This window comes from Desmodus rotundus, chromosome 8 (assembly GCF_022682495.2).
Source record: "Desmodus rotundus isolate HL8 chromosome 8, HLdesRot8A.1, whole genome shotgun sequence".
NCBI classification, from domain to species: Eukaryota; Metazoa; Chordata; class Mammalia; order Chiroptera; family Phyllostomidae; genus Desmodus; species Desmodus rotundus.
This window is the reverse complement of record NC_071394.1, coordinates 126,289,757-126,314,866: the sequence shown is the minus strand read 5'-3', so window position 1 is coordinate 126,314,866 and position 25,110 is coordinate 126,289,757. Positions and strand designations below refer to the sequence as shown.

The 25,110-nt window shown below is 47.4% G+C and overlaps 1 protein-coding gene across 4 annotated transcripts in view; it reads left to right on the top strand.

Annotated features, from left to right (window-relative positions):
* Positions 1–25,110, top strand: part of ULK4 (unc-51 like kinase 4) — a 303,339-nt gene that overhangs the window by 162,378 nt on the left and 115,851 nt on the right. For all 4 annotated transcript variants that reach the window (XM_053929211.2, XM_024565949.4, XM_053929210.2 and 1 more), the window contains one exon: positions 9,980–10,085. In XM_053929211.2, coding sequence (XP_053785186.1) covers positions 9,980–10,085 — 106 coding nt within the window. The remainder of the gene's footprint in view (positions 1–9,979; positions 10,086–25,110) is intronic.

Here is a 25,110-nt window from a genome sequence, read left to right as displayed (position 1 = left end):
TCGTGGAAGATTCTTGCTTTGCTCCAGGTTTGCCTGCTGGTTTGGGGCAGGACAGGAGCTCTCATCTCTTCCCAGCCCAGTTTGCTTTCTGCTTATTTCTGTACTGTTCCTTCATGCGCTTCGAAACCCTAAGTTAGAGTGACTTCTAGCCAATTCCCATGAACCCTCTCTCCTGCAAGATTTACTAGTACTTCTCTGAGGCAGGGGACCGTTCCCAAGTACCAACACCTGGTGAACTCCCACAGCACGAGCGCGCTGTGATTGAAAATGCCTTGTGATAATTGTATGTATTGATCTTTCTGTTCATTTTCACCATATGCAATATTTTTTCTTTAGAATGGGATATTTATATTTGTGAGCAATTATCTTTAATGGAGAGTCCCATTAAAACTGTGTCAGCGTCTTTCAGATCTTCGGGAGTGTATATTTTCCACGCTGATGTAAGTGCTTCGCGAGTCCTCGGCAAGTATTTAGCATGTGAGAGATGTTATGTATTTAAAGTAAAAGCATCTGAATTTGCCATTTATGGCAGACATTATTCAAAAGTAAATAGACACCCAGGGAGAACTTTCTGAGGAAAATCATCTTTGCGGTTCTGTTTCCCACCATTATGTAGCAAATTTTAGATGCTCGATAAACATTTGATTGCTTCATTGAAGGCGATTTCTAGTTACTGACAAATTAACTCTTGAAGGAGGAGCCAGCAAGCTGCGTGTCCCTTCCCTCGCTGTCTTCACCCGAGTGCCTTGGAGCAAGATTGTCCTTTTACCAGAGGCCACTGGGGACATGGCTGCAAGTCCTAGTTCTGCCCTTCAAGGGCTCGGCACCAGGCGAGGGGTGGGTGAGCCAGCGGTCACTGTGCCCGTGGCGGGTGCTGGGATGAAGGTGGGCACAGCATGGCGACGAAGACTGTCCTACACGAGAAGGACAGCCCCCCACCCCGTGGCCTCCAGCCTCAGCAGATGACATCTGGCCTGCATTTGTAAGAGTGGGTGTCGGTTTGCCAAGGCTTTAGTTCTGTGAGATGACGACGACGATTGTTTCACTTTTGGGCAGTGGCAGGGATGCGAGGAGAAGGCAGGAGAGTGTCTGGACACACACCTGTATTTTCTCATCTGTCCCCCCTACTTCGGGCCCGTGTCTAGCTCAGGTAGCATATGTAGGGCAGACACAGCACAGGGCACAGTCCATTCCCAGGGACACTGGCCCTGGCAGCTTCCTGTTGGCTCCGTAGCCCGGGTTCTCTCCCCCGAGCAGTGTTGGCCCTGGCCCACTGCACCTGCCTCGAGGGCCCTGTCGGGAGCTAAGAGGACAGAAGCTTCCTGCTGGAAGCTTAAATAACGGGAAAGGACAGGGCTGGAAAGTGAAGTGACGCAGTTCACCTGCCTGAAGGGCCCGCACAGCCTGCTGCCATTGGTGTCGCATGAGGCCGGGGGCCCTAAAGCAGGCTCAGCATGCCGGTGGGCACATGGCACCAGGTGGCCCAGCTGCTCCCTCCATGCCAGCTGCGGTGGGTCACTAGCCACCACCTGTACTTGCTGCCGTGGAAAGGGCCTCTGCAGTAGCTGTCTGCCAAGCTTAAAAATAATCAGAACTTACTTTTCTCTTTATCCAGAAAGATGGAGGCCTTCGGATGATGGCTGTCCAAGCAAAAGAAGGACCTGAATCCTCTTTTGTTTTTAATCCTCATCCGAGGGTATGTTTATTGATTTGAGAGAGAGAGGAAGTGGGAGGTAGAGAGAGAGAGAGAGAGAGACAGAGACAGACATCATTTGCCTCCCGTACACACCCTGACCGGGGACTGAACCCGCCACCTGGTGGTGCACAGGAGGACACTCCCTCTGAGCCATCCGGCCGGGCAGGAAGGTACTTAGTTCTGCTCCTCCAGGCTCCTTCTTTGGCACCGAACGTTTGAGCTATAGATGGGAGAATAGCTTCAAGGTTCTCCCTGAGCCGCCTCTGAGCCTGCTGCGCCCCCGGACGCCCTGAAGACATGGCAGCGCAGCTGTCTGACCGCTTCGCAGCTGGTGGAACACAGGTCCGGTGGCAGCTGCCTCAGCCCCAAACCCATCATACCCAGACAGTCCCACCTGGACCCCCAAACTTGGACCTTCCCAGGAAACCCCGTGCACATATTTGTGAGGTGAGCGAGTGAGTGTTCGTGTGTGCCCTTTTCATTTAATTCAGCTCATGTCCTTGTTCCTCCTCCTCAGAGTCTGTATTTGCCTCAAAAAGTCATGAGAAGATTTTTAGAATCATGAGGTGACTTTTCTCTGGGACTGAAAGCAGTGGTGTGGCCATGCCCTTGCTTCTGCCATCTCCTGGTCTTGTGACCTGCCCTCCCTCCGACCTTTGAATCCACCAGGGGTCTGGACACAAACTATGGGAGGCATGTCCCATCACCCCCCGCCTTGGGCCTGCTGTGGACTCGAATGTAGTCCCCAGTCCTGTCGCCCAAGATTTGAGCCATGGGAATGGAGCCTGGTCTCTCCCACTTTGGAGCGAGGAGCCTGCTGAGCAGTCGAGGAGGTGAGGCCAGAAGCAGCGACCCTATTAGGAGATTGTGGTGGCTCCAGCCAAAGGTGACAACCGCCTGATCTCAGGCAGAGGATAGATTCAAGAAGGGGCTCAGGGGAGAACCAAGGGGCCTGGGTGGGTGATTGGATATGGAGACGACAGACAGACAGTGCCCCAGGTAATCCCAAGATCTGTGTGGCTAGGTGGTTGGGTGGGGTGCAGAACCGTTCCTTGAAACAGGAAACGGAAAAGGAGGGGAAAGGAGATGAGTTCACTTTAGAGTCCCTTGAGTTCAAGCCTTGTGAGAAGTAAGTAGCACGAGAAAGTGTCCTCTTCTCTCCCAATACAGTCATTTCCTTTGAGTGCCCCAAAAACTCCCCGCTGTGGCCTCCACATCTCTATGGGGAACGGGACCTTGGGAATGGGAGAGGTGGGCACAGCCTGCCATGTCCTGGTGCAGCACCCATCCTGCAGGGCAGTCCTCGTTTCTTTCCCGGAAACGTACTCTAACCTTGTGTTGAGTAGAATGTGCTGTGTGTTTATTTCCAAGAGTTTGTAGATGCCATGTGCTCAACACTGGGCATGCTTCTGCTTTTCATTCCCTTGGGGGTCTCTAACCTCCTTAGGATTGGTGGTTGTCTTTTGAATTGTGGCCCAGAGCCAAGGCAGAAGAGAGTGGCCGTGGTCCTTCGTTGCTTCTGTTCATAAAAGGTTACTTCCTACCTTGAGTGTTCAGACCTCTGCCTACCTTCTTCTCTGCACAAGTCTTGTAGTGCCATTTACATCTCCCGATATGACACAGTCAAGTCTAATGCTCTGTTTACAGTGAGACCACTTTGGGGAGGGCGGGCCGATCGTTTCTTGGTCGCGTTGCCTTGCTCTGCCCTTGGTATTTCAGAGCTGTCCTCTCTAAGCTCGGAAGCAATTAGTTTTGAGAAGGCTGATTCTTCAGGGTCCAGTGCTCGCCAGCCTTTCATTTGCTGAAGCTGCTGCACATTTTAATGAAGTTGTTTCATCTAGGTTGCCAAACACTGGAATTTTGCTGCTTCAATTCTAATTATCTCTATGGGCAAATGCTATGTTTTATTAGAACTCTCGAGGGCTCTGTTTATTAAATGTCCATACACCATGGCGTCGGGCACAGAAATTAGGTCAGAGGTGTTTTATTGATGGCGTACGGATGAAGGAGTTAAGCGTTTTCATCATAATCTTGAAGTGCGCTGGGGTGGCCTACCGTGACTTTGTGGGTTATCAGTGATGTCTCCTCCCCCCACCCCAATCTCTACTTCCTCCCACACCTGTCCGCCGGTGCCAGCTCTAAGTGTCTGAGCAATGTGGCTGCCGATGGTGGCTCTAGGATGTATTTGCATCCTTTGGGTTAATGGGCTCTTTCTTCCCTGTAGTTGCCTAACCCTTCCTCCTGGCGTCCTGGGTTGTGTGTCTCCAGCACAGTGCTACGCAGGGGTGGGCCCAACTAAGTTTACAGTTGTTTGTATGGACGATAATACAGTAAAAAATACAAGAATAAACGCCGTTCTGCAGGCTCACGTTGTTAGCCTACTTTTGTCCCACCCTGTATATTAAGGGCTCGTATGAAGCCAGGAGGTTCCTGTGGTGGCAGCGGCGTGGGGCAGGGCGCACTGTGGCACGAAAGGAGGGCGGGAGCCTGGCAGTAGCAGCCCCCAAACAGTATTTCTGTGCTTCTTTCCTCCCCCTGCTGTGGACTGCTTCAGGTTCCTCCCAAGTAACCCCGTGGGACAGCCCTCCCTTCTGCCCTGCTGCCGTCCCAGGCAGAGCTGTATGGTGATGAGGGGCGTGGCTTCTGCCACCCCACACACTGAGCCCCAGCTTCACCATTGAGGAGCTGGGGGAGCTTTCACAAGTGACATTCACTAACCAGTGTCCTTATCGGTACAGTGGGAGAATGGTAGCCACTTCGAGGTTTTTGGGAGCATAAATGAGACCATACGAAGGTCTGTCTGGAAGAAGTCCAGGCATTGTTAATATAACGAGATAGTTTGCACAACATTGATGTAACCTGGCAGCCAAGGAGAGTGGACTGGAATGCGCATGTGTGAACAGTGACGACTTCACTGTGCTAGTCAGTGGGGACAGCAGATGCCGGGTTGAGTGAGCATGTGTACTGTGTGGCTGTCTCATTCGAAATGACTGAATGAGTAGAGCAGTAAATCTGCATGAAATTTTGAGTAAAGCTTGAACATTCCTCCATGGAAACTATTCGGATGATTCAGAAGGCTGCAGCTATGGGCAACAGGTGACTGGCAGCTTCATCACGACAGCGTGCCCCCTCATGCATTGCATCTCGTGCAGACTTTTTTGGTGACACATCTAATCACCCAGGTGACTCAGGCCTACTATAGCTCAGATTTGGCACCCTGCGACTTCCGGCTTTTCCCAAAACTAAAATCACCTTGGAAAGGGAAGAGATTTCAGATAGTTGATGAGATTCAGGAAAATTCAACGGGGCAGCTGATGGTGACTGGGAGAACTGTGTGAGGCTCCCAGGTGCCTACTTTGAAGGGGACTGCGGTGTCATTGTCCTGTGTACAGTGTTTCTTGCATCTTGTTTCTTCTTCAGTAAACGTCTCTGTGTTTCACATTACATGGCAGGATACCTTCTGGACAGACCACGTATAGGTAAGGCGCTCGGGGCACAGGCCACGGCACGTTGTGCCACATCAGTAAATCGTCAGTTCTGTCGTGTGGCGCCTTGGGCCCACGTGGATGCTCCGCTGCGGGCCGCCCTGATCAGCACCAAAGCAGGGGGTGCCTGGGCCCCTGAGCCTGTGCCAAAGCCCTGGTTCACACTCACCACTTGCTTTCGTCTCTTCTCGCACTGTTTTCCTTGCATGTGTTGCAGCGCCAATGGTGTGGAATTGTTGTCTTATTAACGAGTCAAGGGGGTTAAAAAAAAAAAAAAGTCAGGATTTTATGTGGCCTTCAGGCATGGTCCTTTCACTCTGGGACGCAGGCACGCCTTGAGTGGGGGAGGCCCGGAGGAGCGCCTCAGGGAATCACCCCTCCCACTTTGGTCTGTGGTCTGTGCACCAGGCCGTGGCTCCCTTTTCTCTTTCTTTGTCAGTTTTCCCCCTGTGCCCAAGAAGAACTCCAGCTGCAGGTATTCCCTCTTGTGCTTTCTCCCCTCGGATAGCCCTCTGCGCCGATCTAAGAAGTGAGGGTGATGCTTTCCAATGCATGACTCGTCCCGTAGGCTAATGTGCTTGTGAAACAGCAAGAACAAACCTTATAAATGTCCTGAGAGATGGTCTCCCCGTTAAGTCTGGTCCCCACCGGGCCCCATACCAGTGATTACAATATTATTGACTATATTCCCTATGCTGTACTTTATATCATGTGACTGTTTCTATAACTGGTAATTTGTATTTCTTAATCCATTCACCTTCTTTACTCCCTGCTCCACCCCGCCCTCCTAGCTGGCAACTGTCAAAGGCTGCAGTGGAAAAGGAACGATATTTCCCAGTCCGGCTGTGGGGTGATTGATCCCTTCTTGTCCTCTGCATCAGACATTTCCGCCAGAGTATTCGCAGTATAAGGCTAGGAGGCTCTTGGTAATTGGGGTGCACCTTAGCCGTGTGCCCCTGTGCCAATGAACGGGCGGGCGGGCGGGTGGGCAGGTGGGCAGAGGCCTTCACTCTGCAGTGCTCTGGGGCCCCGGGTCAGGGGTCCCCGAACCTAGTTGGCTGGGGCACGGTCCCGGGTGCTCAGAGCTCGGTGCTAATTGGGGTTTGGACAGTGGGCTGTGGTAGGAAGCCGAATGCGCACATCGATCAGTGGCCCTCCCCCTGTGAGCACAAGGACACTCCGAGCATTGGCTTCACAGAGTTCCAGGAACATTGCCAAGAGCGCCACAGGAAGAGCGCGCTTACTTACTAACAGGTGCCCGTCGAAGGGACCATCGACCTGCCTCCAGCCAGCTTACCGCCTGGTCTTTGACAAGGAGTCCTGAGTGCTGTTTAACCGAATGGGGCAAAAAGCAAAGATTTATTAGCTGCTTTTCCTCACAAAAATAGGTTTCCCATGTATCGTTAGTTACTTTATCATGAGTAGCATATCGTGTCACGTTGGGGCTTATTAATCACCCCTTCCTTCCAACTACCCGTGAGAATAATGAGACGGACTCGGGGGCCCACCAGCACTTCCACATTAATCTTCGTAAGCTGGTGTCAGCGAAGTGGTCAGACACCATCACCCACTTGTAAGCGTGTGTTTCTAAAGAATGTTAGTCATGTGTAGGCACCAGTATTTGGAAAGCAGACCCCACGCCTCGAATCGAGCAGAGATGTAGCTGAGACCCAGGAACGCGGGTGGCTGTCATCATGGGGACGCGTAGTTTCAGAGCCAGGTGCGGTGTCGGTACTTCTGTCAGATTGGGAAACCACGTGTCCCTCGAGGGACCCCCGGCTGCTCTGTGACTTGGGTGATTGGAGCCTCAACCATCTAGAACGTGACCCCGGTCATTGGAGCAGAGAGAGAGGGGAGATGATAAAGCCCTCGCTGGCCCTTAAAGCTTCTGCCCAAATGAGCTTAATTGGCCGAAGTGAGTGTCATGGTCCTTTCTAATTACAAGTGGGCAGGAAGTGACCTCCTGCACACCCAGGAGAGAGAAGCGGCGAATTTGGATGCATTCGTAGTGACTAACTCAGAGCCAGAAATGTAGATGATCATTCAAATGGAAAGCTGGCTCCTTGAAAAGACCAATAAAATAGGCTGAAGCTCTGGGGAGCCTGCTCCACAAGGATGAGGGAGGGGGCAGCGTAAAAGGTAACGCAGGTACATTCAGAGGAGACTGAAGATGTAAGAGAATGCCGTGCAGAGTTATGTGTGTGAAAACTTGGACATTTCAGAGGCTTTCCTAGGCAATGGAAATAAACAACATTGGGTCAAGGGGTGGATTCCTGAGATGTTTTTCAAAATATATTTAAAGATGTCCTGGTTGCCCTGGCTGGGAGGCTTAGTTGGTGGGAGCACTGACCTGTGCACCAAAGGGCTGTGGGTTCGATCCCCTGGTCAGGGCCTGTACGGGGGCAGCCAATCGATGTTTCTCTCTCACCTCAATGTTTCTCTCTTTCCTCTCCTGCCCCTTTCCCTCTTTCTAAAATCAATGAAAACATATCCTCAGGTGAGGACTTAAAAAAAAAAAAATTACCGGTAAAACTGCAGCAAGCCCAGTTGCTTTTATTAGTGAGTTCTACCTAATCTCCCAGAAACAGAAATTAGATGCAGCATTGACATTTGGGAAATAAAATGCATGGACAAGGCTAGCCTGAAATGGGTACCGAAAGCAGGTGGGGATGCCACTCATAGGTAGATAACATTTAAGAACATTGATGTAACTATGCTAAAACAAATTAGCTGACGGAACCTAGGCGCATTTTAAAAGAATAAAGGTGAATCTGTTCAAATGCCACCTTCTTAAGAGGCTATGCCTTCCTTGCCTTGTTTAAAATCACAGCCTTTCCCCGCAGCGCTCCCAAAGCACTTCATCCTGCTCCGTTTTCTCCTGTAGCAGGCCTCGTCCCGCTTCCAACGTGGCCTGCGATTATTTCCCATGCGATCGCTTTCTCCCTGCCCTACAAGGTCAACTGCACAAGGGCAGGACAGGGGTTATTGTTTGGGTTTCATTGTTCACTGCTCTAAGCCAAGTACCTAAAACAGTTAGTAAGTACAGGGCGGGGGAAAGAAGGTTTACAGTGGTTTGTATGGAAAATAATAAAATAATTGTTAAATAATAGAATAAATAGTAAATAATACAACTCTACACCTACTTTTGTTCTGCCCTGCCTTTGTTGCAAAAATCAATGAGTTCTAATGCAACGTGGGATCCTGGATTGGACCCTGGAACAGAAAAGGACACTAGCGGAAAACTGACATTTGAATGAAGTCTGTAGTTCAGTTATGAGGATTGTACCAGTATTAATTCCTTAGTTTTGATAACTGTGCCTTGGTGAGATGCTAACATCAGAGAAAGCTGGCTGAAGGTTCGTGGAAACGCTCTACACTAGCTTTGCAACTCCTGTAAATATAAAATGATTTCAAAGTAATTTTATTAAAAATAAGCGAATTCAAAGAATTCCAAGGTGCTTCCGCATTTGGAAACAACATTTCTGGTCCGATGGCACCTTCTCGGTGAGTCCTGCCCCGACCACACACAGTCCTGCGCAGCCCCACCCCCCACCGCGGTTTCTCAGGCTTCCCCGCTCTGCTCTTCGCTTTCTTGCCAAAGCGCGTGTTACCCCTGAGCACATCATACAGTGTGCTTACTTGTTATGCCTGTTGTTTGTTGGCTGTTTCTGAAAGGACGGGGGACCTTATTTTGTTCACTAATGTACCTCAAGTGCCTAGAACAGTGCCTGGTCCATAAAAGCTCTTCGTTAATTATTTGTTGAGTGAATTAATAAATATGATACAATTTATGTTTTACAATAGAGCGAACATCTGTGTGAGTGTGTGTGTATGAGTGTGTATGAAAAAATGAATAGCAAAAGGCCCGCGTGGTGCCTGTTCAGTTGGTATACACCTGTTACTTCTTAGGATGGGACTCTCTAAGAGAGTGGCCAAGGGCCGGGGTCAGGGTCAGGGTCAGGGCCGGGCTGCGGCCGCAGTGAGAGCTCATGTCTGCTCTCACTCCTTTCTTTTTGTTCCTTATGCACCTGGCGTGGCTCACCCCCATCCCAGAGCTCCAAGACTCCATTTTTATGTTATTTGAAATTTCATAGTTTCAGTGATAATCCGTGTTAGTTGTTGAATTTTTAAAAAATTCAGAGGAATGAAAAAGGAAACAAAACTAAAGCAAGTTATTTTTGAGGCCCCTCAAAAATTATAAACCACATTTTTTGTCTTTAAGATGAGAAATTAAGACCGAAGAGTTATTCGTGTTTCTCATTCTCTGTCAGAGCAGAGTTGCTCCCTGCTCTGATGTCACGTGTCGGGAGACAGTAAAACCCACTCGTTCAGGTCCTGAGCAGAGTTCCTCGCGCTGAGTCCGCGATGCAGGAAGTCACCTCCCACGCGGGCGTCAGTGTGCGAGACTTCGGGAGGGGAGTGTCAGTGCCGGTTTACTCTTGAAGCTCCAGAAATGTTTTCTTCGTTTAAGTAGTTTTCTTTTATGATCTCAAAACGACCTTCAGGGGTGGTCTTCTCTAAGTCCCCAGCGCTGGATTTCGGTCCCTCTGGCTCCTTTGTCACCCGTCTGTGCACAGAGGGCTGTGTGGCTGCCCTTCGGCTCCGGGCAGGGATCGCGCCCACCAGCGCTGGGGCTCTGGGTGGTCCCGGCTGCCTCCCAGCTGGTGTCACTCCCTGCTGGGGCAGCCCTGAGACGGAAGCCCCTGCTCCAAGGGATCGAGGTCATTTGGTCATTTGTCGTTATTACGATGTAATTGTATTTCTGCACAGTAACCACGGAACCTGTGATCTCTTGCAGGAACATCAGCAGAACATTCTGGGGAACACCATGCAGAGTGTGATCGCGCTGCTCAGCAATCTGGTCGCCTGCAAAGATTCGAACATGAAGCTACTTTATGAACAAGGTAAGGGCTTCTTAGAAGTTGCTTTGATTCTGCTGAGGTTTGCGTCTTTGTCAGCTTCCTCACGTTACCGAGTAGGGCGTCAAGAAGTCCTATTTAATGTTGATCAGCCAAAGTAGATGTTTCAGAACCTATAAATCGCATCACCAGCAAAAAGGGGCAGTGTGCTTAGGTTGTGACGGTGTCTCTACGCTCCCGTATTTTCTTCGTGGCACAGAGTGGGTCGGCGCTGCTGAAAGGTCACACTCCAACAGTGCGAGTGTAAGCGCGGTATTTAGACATTGCTGCCAATCAAAATAAGACATGTTCAAAAGCCCCTTGTGAAGTGAGACTGGATGGGTTAAGGGCGACCCGACTTTGCATCGTATGCATGTCTGCAATATTACTATTTAAAGCATTTTTTTAAGGTTTTCATTTTTAAGAGCAGTTTTAGGTTTAAAACAAAATCTTTGCATGGGAAGTACAGAGATTTCCCATGTAACCCTCGCCTCTCCACGGGTGGAGGATATCTTGGTATTGCTTCAGAATCTCTTTTTTTCTGGTGAAGAAAATACTCATCTATTTTAATTTTATCTATTGAAAGCAAGACGAATGATTACTTTTGTGAAGCTTTTTTGGCCCTCATGGAAATAATCAAGTGATTTTCCCTAGGATCTAGGTATGTGCTGGATTACATTTAATAGATCGTGTAATGTTAAACCAGCCGAGCGTGCGAATCAATAACCACACTCAGTCATGATACATTATTCTTTAGTTGCGCTACTAAAGTTGTTTGCTAATCTTTTTCAGGATTTTTAATTGCCATTTATAGGTGTGATTGGTCTATAGTTTCTTGTTTTTGATAGAATACATTTTTTGCTAGATTTTGGTGTTAACACTTAATTGCATCTTTACAAAAAAGGAAATTTTTCCTCTTTCTGTGGTTCTGGAAGTATTCAAGAATCACCGGAATTACCGATTCCTTAAAAGCTTAGTAGAATTTCTTCTGGCTGGTGCTGTGTCTTGGAGGTAACTTAGCGGTAGCTGTTCCACAGCTCCCTCCATTTCTACAAGTACAGTAAATCCTTTCACCTTTCCCCATCTCTTCGGGAGTTAGTTTTAGTAAACTGAGTTCTCCTAGCAAGTGTCATTTCACTCACATGTCAACTCCGTGGCCTTGGAGTGGGGACGGGTAGGGGGCTTCTGAGAGGAGAGGTGCGAATCCTCCAGCGTGAGTAGAGACAAAGAGCATGATGAGTCCGGACGGCCTTAGGGTGGGGATGGGGGTCAGGCTGTGAGCGTGGTGGGGTGAGGAAGGGAAGTGGGGTTCCCGGAGCACAGGGAACTCCTCCCGGCCCCTGCTCGCGGGAGGTAGAAGGGCGGGGACGGACCGGTGGCCCGTGGGGTCCTCAGAGATAGACACCAGTCTGACTTGCCATCGTACTCTACTGCCCTCCAAACAACGTGGCTGCTAAACGTGTGGGCAGATTTCTTTTCCCCCAAAGTTGGGTGAAGATCCGATGGGTGTTTGCAAACCCAGAGTGTGTGTATTCGGGCTCAGGGGAGCTCGAGGAGTCCCTGCCGCCTGCACAGGCTTGACTATAGGCGGTTGGTTTGCATGAAGTCGTCTTGTTTGTCTTTACTTTGCATCACTTCTGGCTCAGAAGGTGGTTTATATATTCATCACATTTCATGTAGAATGAAACTTCCTATTCCAGACAGAGTTATTTCTAATATCGATACTTTAAAAATCACTGCCATCTAAGTGAGCTGTAATAGAGACAAAGTATTGTCAATGGAAAGGATTGTCCCTGCCTCCCAGTGCCTCAGACCCCACACCACAGTCAGCGGCCGGGCGGACTCTAGGGCCCACGTCTGCCCCTCACATTTTAGTATCCCTGAATCCAGCCCACAGACCCCTGCTTTCCGTGTGGTGGTCCTGACGAGGTTCCGGCTGCCAGCATGCCCCATTGAGCCTGCAGGCGGTGCAGGCGCCCTGGAAGCAACCCCACCGAGGGGGCTGCGCTCAGCTGCGCCCTTGCAGGCCTGGCCCTGATGGGGCCGGGCCGACAGGACTGGATGGTTCTGAGTCAGCCTCCAAAGGGGAAGAAGACCTTCTGAGAAAACCTCGACCAGTTCATTTTACTTGTATTTTTTCTTCTTCTTCTTTTTTTTTTGTATGTATAAAGCCAATGTATGAGAAAAACCGTGTGTAAGTAAGTCTCAAAGTGCACTTGCCTTGAGTGTAAGGTGACCTTCTAAGTGACACAGCACGTGGCAGCGTGACTGGCAGCATTTCTCTCTCGGACTCCCAGCGGACTGCTAGGTCGGATGCACAAGGGCCTCCGCACAGCGTCTGCCGCCTGGTAGGCCGGCCACGGGTTCACAGATCTGATCAGTGTTCACTGACACATCACCAGCACGCAACTGCATTCTGTAACTCAGGCTTTTTGTTTTAAAGTTTTCACTTTTAAATGAGCCATTTTGAGAGAGCCTTATAAGACAAAGAAAGACTTTTATTTGAAAAATAGCGTCATTAGCATTTGGAAGCTGGCTGCCAGCTTGCCCCTGTGCACTGACCTTTTCATGATAGTTGTTAATTCCAGCTTCCGCTTTACCAGCTGACCTGTCAGAATCATGGGGCTGCATGACACCCTGAAAGCAGCAGCCCCCCAAATGTAGCCCCTCCAAAGAAGCATTTAAGGAAATTGCTTGTCTCCACTGGTTTATGGTGTGCCAGAAATCAAAACACTCATTTCTTACTAGGTTTGTTACAAAACTGCCTAAATTGGTGTTTGCTCAAGAGCCTAGAAGATCACTCTGAGAGCTGATGGGGCTTTGAAGTGTACTTGATGGCTGTCTTAGATTTGTCACTTGTAGGAATAACATTCAAAGTAATGTGCGGGAGGGGCTGGCAAACTTCTCCCGGGAAGGACCAGCTGGGAAATATTTTAGGTTTGTAGGTTTTGTGGTCTTGTTACTGCCCGATACTGCCACTCACTACAGCAGGAAAGCAGCAGAGTGAATCCATAAACGAGTGGACGTGGAAGGTTATTTGTCTTTTTCACCGTGACCGTCCTAATGATATGACGTGATCGCTTGTGTGGTTTGGAGTTTCATTTCCCTAATGGCTAATGATGTGGAGCATCTTTTCGTGGGCATGTTGGCTATTTGGTTTCTAAGTGACACAGCACGTGGCAGCGAATCTTCTTTGGCAAAATGTTCAGATTGGGTTGTGTTATTATTATTATTATTATTATGGAAATTCTTTTGCTTGAATTTAAAAAATATTCAAATATTTTAATAGCATTGCTGTCTACTAGGAATTTCAGAGATGACTTGTGGGGGACTGGCCTTGGGAACAGAGGGTATTAGAGGGGGAGATAAGAGAATTCTGGCTTATTTTTACTATAGCAGCAGCTAGAGCAGTCATGTTAGGAGCCAGTCTTCTCACATCACTCCCTGTACTAGCTTCCTACTGCTTTCAGGAGTGGGCCTGGAGTCATTCACAGTCCTGACTTCGGCCAAGCACTTTTCCCTCAGTGTCCGGGTGTGGCTGCGTCCACCTCGTCTCCATTTCTGTCGTGTCCTGGGCTTCCCTCACCCCATGCCTTCCCACGAACCGTCCCCAAGCCCAGCCTGCTCACCTTGGTGCTTCCTCCAGAGCTCAGCTCAAACTCCTTTTTCTCAAGGAAGCCCTTCTTGGCACCTCATATTCTCTCTTGTTGCACTTGCCACTCTTGTAATTAAAATAGGAATAATGTCTCAATGGACTTGCCTCATGATTTCTATGCAGGTCCTGCCAAGTCCCCAGATTCTTTTCGAATGGCAGATACAGAATTAGCTATTCAGGCTGCGGACGGACTTCATGTGCAGAATGTGGGAATAGATGGTCGCTCCCTGGGGAGTGAGTATGCAGTCTTTTGATGCAGTTTAGCTTGTCAGGGAGTCACTTTTAATTGCTATTTTATTGGGCTGGCAATTTTTTGTTGCATCCCCACATCTTATGACCCAGATCTTTGAATCAATTTATCTTTTAATCTATAGGCTCAACAAATATACCAGTTTCCTTAAAAAAAGAAAAGAAAAGAAAAAGGAATCATGTCATTAATTGACTAATATCCACAGCATCTGCCAGAATGAAAGCCCCGTGAGGACAGGAACCTGCCCGTGCCATTCATGACTGAGGCCCCCACGTAGTTCCCGGCGTGTGGCGGTTGCTGGGTCCGCATGCACCGGCCAGATGAGTGCTAGTGGGCACTCAGGGTGGGGTGCTCACGATCCCATTCTAGAATAAGTGCTTTGCGCCTCCGCGCCTGCCCCCAGACTCGGCCACAGAATGCGCTGTCCCAGATGCGCTGTCTGACCTCTGACCTAGCCTCTAGCCCTGCGCTGTCTGTTGTTCCTTCCCTCAGCCTGTATTTATCGAGACTCCAATGTACGTAAGATGTTCTGTGATGGGTTCTTTTAAGGCCACCAGAAGGAACACCACTCGGGCTGCTGACGGACTTGGCCTGTGTCTCACTTTGAGAGCCCAGCTGGTTAATGTCCAGGGGCAGTTTTGTCACTTGGAGCATAGTGACAACCGCTGGCGGAGACTGGGACCGAGGTTGTGACCTCTTGGATGTAGTCGAGTGATTTTCAGAGCTACAAACTCATAACCAGATATCTCTTTCATTTTGTGGAACCTTAATTTTGGAAAATGGGGAACTATGTGTTAAGCAGATAGAAATGTCTGCTCTTCTTTCTCACTGTTCCCAGAGGTGGTGTGGCCTGCGTGCCGTCACTCCCCTCCCCACAGGTCTTCACCAGAGCTCCGTGAGGCTCCTTCACGTCTGAGAGTCTCTGAAATATCAAAGCCAGGCTATCACTTATCCAAAAGGATTTTTCAATATAAGAAAAGAGGAAGACATTTAACAGGCTTTTGACTAGATCAGATTGAAAACATGTTAAAAGTAGGAAGGAGGGACATGGAACGGAAGGTGTGAAGTGATAATCGTGTCAGGGAATAGCGCAGAATGAGATGTGCCTCCTAAAAATATCTCAAAGAGCCGCTGAGGGAACTTTGAAGCTGTGCTCCAGAGAAGAAGTCGTAAGTCCATTACTGAGGGAAGAAGTTGAGAAGTTAGCATGGGGGTGAAATCATTGGGTTGGAATCCTGGGTCTGTGATCGAGGAGGTCCTTTTGGATCTTAACCTCTCTAGGATAATGACACCTGTTTTATATGTATATTTTTGAGGGTTAAATGATGATGCATGTAAATGTGTCATGTATTATTAACATTTGCATAAGTATTTAAAAATAAGCACTAAAACCAGCCAAGGGGTCCTCACTCGAGACTCTGGAGGAAACAGATTGTTGGTGCGGGAGAAACGGAGCAAACGGCATCCTCACCTGTCACAAAGGAGCCACACTCGATCACTCCAGAGAGGCCGCAACGCAGAGTGCTGAAAATTCCATGAATAGGGTCGCAGGAGCCACTTACAAAATTTATTATTGGTGGATTCTTTCTTTCCAGCTGTATTGAGATACAACTGATGTTACATTGTGTACATTTATGGTGTGCAGTGTACTGATTGGATGCACTTATTTATTGCAAAACCACGTCACATCATATAGTCACGATTTCTTTTTTGTGGTAAGAACATTTAAGTACTCCTCTCTTAGCAATTTCCAAGTGAATAATACGGTGCTGTTAACTGTAATCACCGTGCTGGGCCTCCTCAGGTCTTCAGAACCTATTCATTGTGTAACTGGAAGTTTATGCTCAGGGCCACTGTCCCTAAGAAGTTACGGAGAAGGAAGGGTGTTTAAGATCTTACCATGGAAACTACCTCCTTTGCAAAAAGAGGAGTTGGGGGGTTTCAGAACTAGAGATAAGTAAGCTTGTCTTAACACAATGCGGCTGCTGATTGTGATGGTTGAGAAAAGCAGGGGCTCGTCAGGGAAGCCCTGACACCATGTTTAAGAGGCACTAACAGGGACAAGACCTGGGAGATGGACACCACACGCCTCTAGATCGCGCCATCAGAAGGGCCGAGTGTTTGGTCAGAAGACTGTTGGGTTTGCTGTGTGACGGTGAACGCGTGGCTTCCCTGGTCAGTGGGCGCGTCGCTCCGTGTGGTGCCCCTCCCCTTCCGTTTCTGGGCTCCATCACTCCCCTGGTGTTGAGTCCTCTGTACCCAGCAGGCCGTGGTGTAAAGCAGTGGAGAAGGCAAGCCAGCTTCTTAAGCACCCCAGCAAGAAGTGAGAGTATTTGCAAATCAGCTCTCTGATCAGGGATTCATCTCCAGAATACACATAGAACTCCTATAAGGCAATAACAAAAACCCAAGCAACCTTATTCAAGAATGGGCAAAGGGCTTGAATAGACATTTCTTTAAAAAAGATATACAAATAGCCATTAAAGCCCATGAACATGAAAAAAATGCACGTTATGTCATTAAATGTCACTCCACACCTGTCAGGATGATTATCGTTAAAAAAGGAAAAGAAGTGTTGGTGAGGGCGTGGAGACATGGAGCCCTCGTGCATTGCTGGTGGGGATGTGAAATGGTGTGGTGGCTGCGGAAACCATGGGGTCTTCTTCCGAAAGTGAAACAGAATTACCGTGTGACCCGGCAATTCTCCTTCTCGGTACATGCCCAGCACAGTTGAAAACAAGGACTCAGCTACTTCACAGCAGCATTATTCACGGTGGTCAAAAGTGGAAACGACCCATGTGTCCGTCCCTAGACGAACGGAGGACAAAATGTGGTACACATGCTCGGTGGGATATTGTCCAGCCCCGAAGAGGAACAACCTTCTGATTCCTGCTACAACATGGATGAACTTCGAAAACATTTTGCTAAATGAAAGAAGCCAGACACCATAGGGCAAAATATTGTATGATTTCACTCACTGGAGTACCTAGATGAGACAAATTCAGAGAGACAGGAAATGGAATAATGGTTAGTTACTAGGGGCTAGGAGAAGGGGTAGTGGGAGGTATTGTTTAATGGGTACAGAAATTGTTAGGATGATGAAAATGTTCTGGAAATAGTGGCAGTGTTTTCTACAACATTATGAAAGTATTTAATGCCACCAAACTGTGTGGTTAAAATGGTAACTTGTATGTATATATTTTACCACAATTTAGAAGAAACAGCTGGAGATGACACAGGCCCCTGTTGCTCACGTACCAGGGTGAGAGCTGGCCCATGGCTTTGTTGGGGCACGGAGAGTGGGAGGGTGGGCAGCGGGGCGCCTGGCTGAGCAGCCATGGCCCAGGAGCCATGCCTCAGACCAGGAGGGAAGCGTGAGTATTCTGGAGGCAGCCAGCTGTTTCAGCCACAAAGACCACATTTTAAAGTGTTTTTAGTGTCTATGTATTTTGCAAGCTAGTAATTCAAATTAGAAGCAACTACTTGAAACTGTAGGGTCACAAAGCCCCAGAAAGTTCCTATCAGACAGGAACCAGATAAAAGAAATATTAAAGTTCCCTTTTCACTAATTTAAAATGTGTGAAATGTTTACAATGAATTAATATTCCCTTTATTAGCACATGTTCTGTGTCTTATTATTAAGGCATTCATTAATTTAGTTTAATTAGTTCCCGTCCCTTTTTTCTCCACGTGGTCATAGGTGCCTCAAAGTCAAATTGTCTACTGCAGTGCATTTCAGGAGGGGACACCACGGTGTCCCAGTTGGGGGGTAGGAGCTGTCTTCTCTCTGGGAGGAAGACTGCCGGGTTTACTTCTGGGTGACATAATGCAGAAGCACTGCAGGTGAAGCAGGCTGCCCAGCTCTAAGCTCCCCTGGTGGTGAGGCCAGTGGGGACCTCGGGAGGTAGGCCCAGGACTGACCAGAGCCCCTAGCACCTCTCCACACGTGTGCCCTTCTCCCCTGTGAAGGGGGAGGATGCTCATGCGGGATTGCTCCAAAAGGCCAGCCTTGTCCTCGTGAAAGTTCCAGGGCATCCACTTCCCGTGAAGGTGAGAAAGCTCTTCCCAGTAATTTGAAGACTCACGTGTGGAGAGGTCAACTTCCAGACAAAGTGAGGAGGGCTCCAACCGTGAGTGACGCAGCCTCGGAGGGAGACCTAACAGGGATGCGATACCAGGGCTGGCTGGCAGGAGGTTGGCTCCTGGCCCCCAGAGCCCCTTAACAGCTCTAGAGATTCCAGGATTCTCTCCTGCACTCGCGAATGTTTGCAAACGTTTGTGCGTCTCCGGGCTGGAAAGCGGAGGAGGAGTTAATGAAATGAAAGAAGGCTATTAAGATGTAAATGGATTTCTCTGTAAGCGCTTTCACAATGTGCTGAAACACACATTTACTTTTTATTCGCTTCTGTCTGGGCTGCTGACGCTCCGAAACTCGGGATGGAAATGTGGAATCAAGCAGGTTATACTCTCGCAGAGAGAGATGGCTAACATCTGGCGCTTCCTTTTTCCCTGTAAATGGTACAATCAGCGCTGCATCATAACTGTAACACCTTCTCTTTTATATCCTTAGTTTTAGAGAAGGAAAAAAAAATGTCGCGTCGGGCAGCAATTACAGTAGCACATTGCTGCCATATTCAGCAAACAGTGGGGCGTTTACAGTGAAGACAGTTCTTAATGGGATTAGAGCAGTAATAAAACTTTATAGAGGAGTTTAATAACTCAACTCCAGACCATGGAACAAAGCTAACCGTCAGCCTTCACGGGTGAAGTCTTTCACTTGTCCTGCGGTCCGCCGCTTTGACTTTCAGTCAAATGTCAAGAGATCACTCAGGTGTAACACACATCTTACTGGGAAAGCTTGTAGAATCTTGCACACTTAAAAAAATGAGTCCCCAAAGCACGATGACCTAGCATTAATGTTTTTTAACAGCATATAAGGCATCAGCTCTTTCCATTTACAGATACACGAGTGAGTGATTTTCAAACAATAAAGTGATCTTGTCTGCATAAGCACCGAACTTTGGACTTTGTCCAGTCTTTTTCTCTAGGTGTCTCTTGGGTATCAGCTATAAATAGTTGAATAAATCATAGGCCATTTACCTCCCATTCTATTAACAATCTCCCCCATAACTGAGCCCTCCTGGGCTTCCTAGTTTGTCCTCCCCTCCCTCCTAACAGCTCTTACACTGTCCCATGCCCAGACTTTTTCTCTGCTGGAGATGGTGGTTCTGATTTTGGTTTTGTTTCCTTCAATTGCCTTCAGTAACTTTTTTTTTTTTTTTTTTTTTTTGAATCACAGAGTGTTTAGAGTTGCAGTACTACTAAGAATCATTTATTCAAACTCCTCATTGCGCGGATGATGAAGTCAAGGGCAGCGGGGTGCAAACCTTTATCTCAGGGCCATGCAGCTTGGGGTGGCTCAGAGAAGCAGAGCTTCTACGGTGGGCCCCCTTCCTGTGCCGTCACCGAAGGCTGGCTCAGCTCCATCGTCAGAAAGCAAGTTACAGCCAAGGCCCCCTGAGGTGTTCCTTCCTGCCTGTCGTTTGGAATCACCCTCCTGCTTTACTTTGTCTTGTTGTTGATGAAGTGGACCAGAACCCTGCCCTGTCTGTTTAAGGCTGATATTTACCATCACTGGTGACTCAGGGCTCTGTCCTTAGAGACACAGCTCAGCACCTTCTCCCTTGATGTCCTCGGTGACCAATGACATGCATTTATGCTTTTTAAAAGACATCTGGCTGGTGTTTAGACAAGACATCTCTTCACAGAGAGCAAAGCCGTGTGTTTTCAATCCCGGGCTCCCGCCAGGTGCGCCCTTCCACTGGGGGGGGAGGGTGGTGCTCCCGTGCTGCTCTGACATGCATCTGCTGGGGAAAACCTGGCAGTTACTTTAAGGGAAATTTCAAATTTGTACCCTCCTACAAAGAGAGATGTTATATGTAAAATAAAGAAGAAAGGCGGCCGCATTTTGCCATGTATTACGTGCACAAAAACATGGGTGCGCATTACACATGGCAAAGTACGGTGATCGTTTGGGGACAGGTCCATTTTATGAAATGAGGCAGTGGGCAGGTTGGTGGCCGAGCAGCTCAGTCCCCCCCGCCCCCCTCACCGTGTCTCCACAGAGTGATCAGTCCAGAGAGTTCTCGCTCAGGCAGCCTCGTCGGGTGATTGGTGTTGAACAAAGGGACACTCAGGCAGATTTTTCTGGTAGAACACAGGATGTGTGGTTTTTGCTCAATAAACACTTATTAAATGAAATTAGCGAAAGAGTGAACAAACTTCAAAAATTATAATAATTAAAGATAAGTGCAAGTAGTGGTGAGAATCAGGCAAAAAAGAGTAGGAATAATAATAATAATAGTAGTAGTAGTAGTAGTAGTAGTAGTAGTAGTAGTAGTAGTAGTAATAATAAAGTGGGACCCAGAATGGCATTTGTTTCCCAAAGACCAAGCTATCTGGCGAAGAACGATGTTAACGGGCTTTGCCTCTGAACCTGGCTGTCTAGCAGGCACAGTGGGTGTGACTTAGGCGAAGCAGTCAAACGCAGTCCCAGGGAGCCCACAGAGGGGCTTTCAGAATGGTGGCATGGAAGCAGAAACCTGCTTTTGGACTTGGGGGTTATTTTCCCTTAAAGGTGAGGTGTCCGAGGTCTGTTGTGAACGATGCTGTGGACTCATATATTGTTGAAGGGGCAAAGACATACAGGTAAGTAAATGTTGACATTTTCACAGGTCCCTGTCTCAAGTGTGTAGCAAAATCAAAATAAAGAACAACATCGCAATTTCCTCCTCAAATGTAAACTTTCCAAACAAATGTGTCTAATTCTTTTCTGCTTTAAAATAGCCTGATGCACCCTGGCTGGTGTGGCTCAGTGGATTGAGCGCGGGCTATGAACCCAAGGGTCACCAGTTTGATTCCCAGTCAGGGCCCATGCCTGGGTTGTGGGCCAGGTCCCCAGTGGGGGCCACGTGAGAGGCAACCACACATTGATGTTTCTTTCCCTCTCTTTCTCCCTCCCTTCCTCTCTCTCTCTCAAAATAAAATAAAATCTTTAAAAAATAAAATAGCCCGATGCAAGTCACTTTGTAGTGTGTTCAAAATCCGCCTCCCTACTGGGACAGTGGCTCCTCTCCTTCCCCCTAAAACAGAGTCTGGATCTGCAGGGGTGCTTTGCGTGTTCTTGTGGGGGTGGGGAAGAGGGGGCCTCCTTGGGCTCCCTTATGATGAGAGGCAAAGGAAATAAACATTAATTTAAACTAATTTTATATATTTTAATGGTATGAAGAGCCTTTTAGTTTTTAATCAAATATGCCTCATTATTTTGAAAATAGGATTTAGAATTTTATGATAGAGCAGTTTGCAGATTTAATTTATTTTTTTAGTAGACTTTATTTTTTAGAATGGTTCGGTTCCCTGAACTCTGTATTGAACAGTTCTATGGGTTTAGCGAAATGCCCACAGTCCTGTGGCTGCCCTCACAGTATCATACAGAATAGACTCACCGCCCTGAAAATCCCCTGCGTCCCACCTATTCGTCCCTCTTCCTCCCACCCCAAACCCCCGGTCTCTTTCATCCCTCCGGAGTGTTCCCTTTTCCATGAAGTCTTGTCATTGGAGCCATCCAGGATGTAGCCTTTTCCCAGGGGCTGCTTTCCTTAACAATATGCATTTGAGGTTTTCTATTTTTTTTTTTTGTGGCTTGATAGCTCATTTCTTTTTATTGCTGAGTAATATTCAATTGTATTTATCATAGATATTCCTTTAACATTCCATTAGATTACCACCTATTGTTTGTCCACTTACTTACTGAAAAACATCTCGGTTGCTTCCAAGTTTTGGCCTTCTGAATCGAACTGCTGTAAACATTTGTGTGAAGTTTTTGTGTGGACTTCAGTTTTCAGCTCAGCTGAGTAAATACCAAGGTGTACAATTGTGGATTGTATAGTATCCCTGTGCTTAGTTTAGGAAAGTGCCAGGCTGTCTTCTAAAGTGGCTGTACCATCGTTCATTGCGGCCGGCAGGACGCGAGCGCCTGTTCCACACCCTCTGCGGCATGTGACGCGGACGGCGTTTTCGATTTTCACCCTTCTAACAAGTTCGGGGTGGCATCCCACTGCTGCTTTAATCCGCAGTTCCCTGATGACATCTCACGTGGAGCACCTCATCACGTGCTTGTCTGCCATCTGTGTATCTTCTTTGAGGAAGCGTGTTCAGATCTTTTGCCCGTTTTTTAAATTGGGTTGTTTGTTTTCTTATTGTTGAGCTCTAAGGATTCTTTGTATATTCTGGATACAAGTGCTTTCTCAGTGATGCGTTTCACAAATGTGCTCTCCCAGTCTGTGGCCTGCCTTTTTGTTTTCTCCTGGTTTAGTTTTGATACTTGCTGTCCATGCTGTGATAACTGAGAGGTAAGCCCTGTAACGGTGCGTAGATCTGCGTGGAGGATGCGCACCACCGACTCTGCTTCCTAGATCACACTTACGTTCAAAACCACACACCGCTTATCAAAGATTTAAAAGTAATTTGTTTAGTAAACTTTCATTTTTCCAGAATATTGCCTGTTCTTACAAACTAATTAGAACATGTTGCATTCTTGTATAGATTCGAGACCTGCTAAGGTTTACTTGAAAAACATTTAAATGGGTGTGAAAATAGCTTTGAAATTTTAACATATTTTATTTACTTTTCTGGAGCTCTGGCACGCAATAATCAAGTACACTGATTTTAAGTGTTCAATGCAATGAATTTGTACACGTGTGTGCACATAGGAAACCAGCACATAGGTCCAGCTGAAGAACAGTCACCACGCTGGGAATCTCCTTCAACTGCCTGCCCAGTCCGCACTCGCACCCAGAGCTCATCAGTGTTCTCGTGTCTGTCACCGTTGATTGGTTTTGTCCTTGTGCTTCGTGTGAAAGAAGCACAATGTATTGACTTTCGCGTCGGGCTCCTGTCACGGGTAACTTCTGTGAGAGTTAGCCGCGGCGTTCTCTATATAACTTCCTTCTCTTTTCCTGCTGATGGGCGCTGGCTTGTGTTCAGTTTGTGGCTGTTATGGATAAAGCTGCTATTAACCGTGTGCGTGCCTTTCTGCGGACACATCCCCTCATTTGTTGTGTGCGTGCAGAAACACACACACACACACACACACACAGGAACATATGCGCGCCTGCGAGTGGAAATGCTGAATCGTACAGAAGACACATGTTAACTAGACTTACCATAGATTTTGCAGAGCAGTTTCCTAAAGTGTCGTGCTGATTCGTACGCAGCCTGGCGACGTGAGAGAATTCCGATTGCTCCACATACTTGCTGTGTGGTGTCTCGCATTTATAACAGGCAACATTTGCATGTATGGATCGCCATGTGCATACCCTCTTTTGTGCCTGTCTTTTCCTCATTTCTAAGACTGGCTTGCTTGTGTTTTGCTTATTTATGTGTAAGTTTCTTTAGCGTAGGTAAGATGCCTTTGTTGGATATGTGTGTATTGCGGATATTTTCTTCAAATCAAAATTCAAATTTCTTCAAAAGCATGTGTTTAATATCCTTCAGTGGTAAACTTAATTAGCAGATTTTTTTAATTTAATGAAATCTAATTTATATTTTTTATGGTTAATGCTTTTTTGCACTTTGTTTAAGCAATTTTTGCCTGTGTCAAAGTCATAAAGATATTATGCTTTCTTCTAGAAGCTTTATTATTTACATTTTGTATGTATATCTATGTAACTTATTAAATTAACTTTGTTTATGGTGTGATAGCTCACCGTATGGTCATAGCTCATTTTTATCTTCACTTATTTAAAATCCTTCCCTCTTTGGCTAATCTTTCTTAACGTATAGACTTGAGATTTTTTGGGAATAAATTTTCTTTCTAATCACAAAACGCATTCAGATTTCTAGCTAAAATACCATGACATATACATAGCAAGATTTGTTGTAACAGTAGTAGTTTTCATAACTTAAATTTTTTCAGCTGATTTCTCCTCAGTTTGGATTAGGTTCTCCTTATTTTTAACATGTTGAAGTGGCTGAGGAAAACTCTAGGGAGTAGAACTGATTTTTTTTGTCGGTGTTTGGTTATGTTTGTGTTATTACTGTTACCTTTGATTCCTTTGTTTCAGAAATCACTGTAAGGCACTTGGCTACTCTTTGACTGTAACTTAGTTAAAACTAGATAACTGGTGCATTCGTTTAACCAGAGGCACATGAACCGCTGGCACGTGGCAGGGTGCTGAAATTGCACGAGGCTCAGGGACCCCAGCCCTGCCTCCCCGAGCCATGCTGCCCCCACATTTTCCTCTGGATTCCCAAGCACTGTTCACCGTGCCCCAGTGTGATGTGTGGATCCGCTGAAAAGGCCAGTAGTTGTTGTTTGGGTAAAAATTATTATAAGTCAAGTTCAAATATTTTTTTTTGTCACACCCCAGTGGATCATTTTGGAGACTTGTGGTCTAAAATAACAAAAACACTAGGTTAAGGAACAGACAACAGGGAAATGATTTATTAATGAAGGACTCAGGATCGGAAGGCAAGAAAATTCATCTGAGAGGAAAAGTAAACAGAGGCGTTGATGATACATTTATGGAAATATAAAGAAAAATCTTAAAAGAGAAGACTTCAAAGAGGAGGCAAGGAAGAAAGAGCAAATGCAGCCCCCACCGCTGCAGGGAAAACAGGGACCGCAACCCAGGGTTTCTGCAAAGCCCCCGCTGCGAGGCTCCAAACTGGAGTAAGAACATCGCTGAATCCTTGTCGGCTTTCACTCTCGTTCCTCCAGAACACTGTTTCCACACCTAGGAAACCCATCTCGCCACCCTCTCAGCCTGCTTGGACCGAGGGAATGATGGCCCCTGGGGCCCAGCGATGGCTGGGAAGACACACACAGGGCAGCCTGCAGCCCCTTCTCTCTGGCTTCCCTTTCTCTGTACAGCAGGCCTGACGTCTTCTCACCTGGCTTTCTCCCTCCACACTCACTGCCACTCACATCCAGCAGGGCAGGATGAAGGAGCTCTTATGTAGACTGATAAAAAATGTGAATGTGCCTTGTCATTTCATGTTAAGATGATTGCGTTAATTCATGTACTATTACAGGCATTTCTAGTTGAGTGTTTCTTGCTATATGG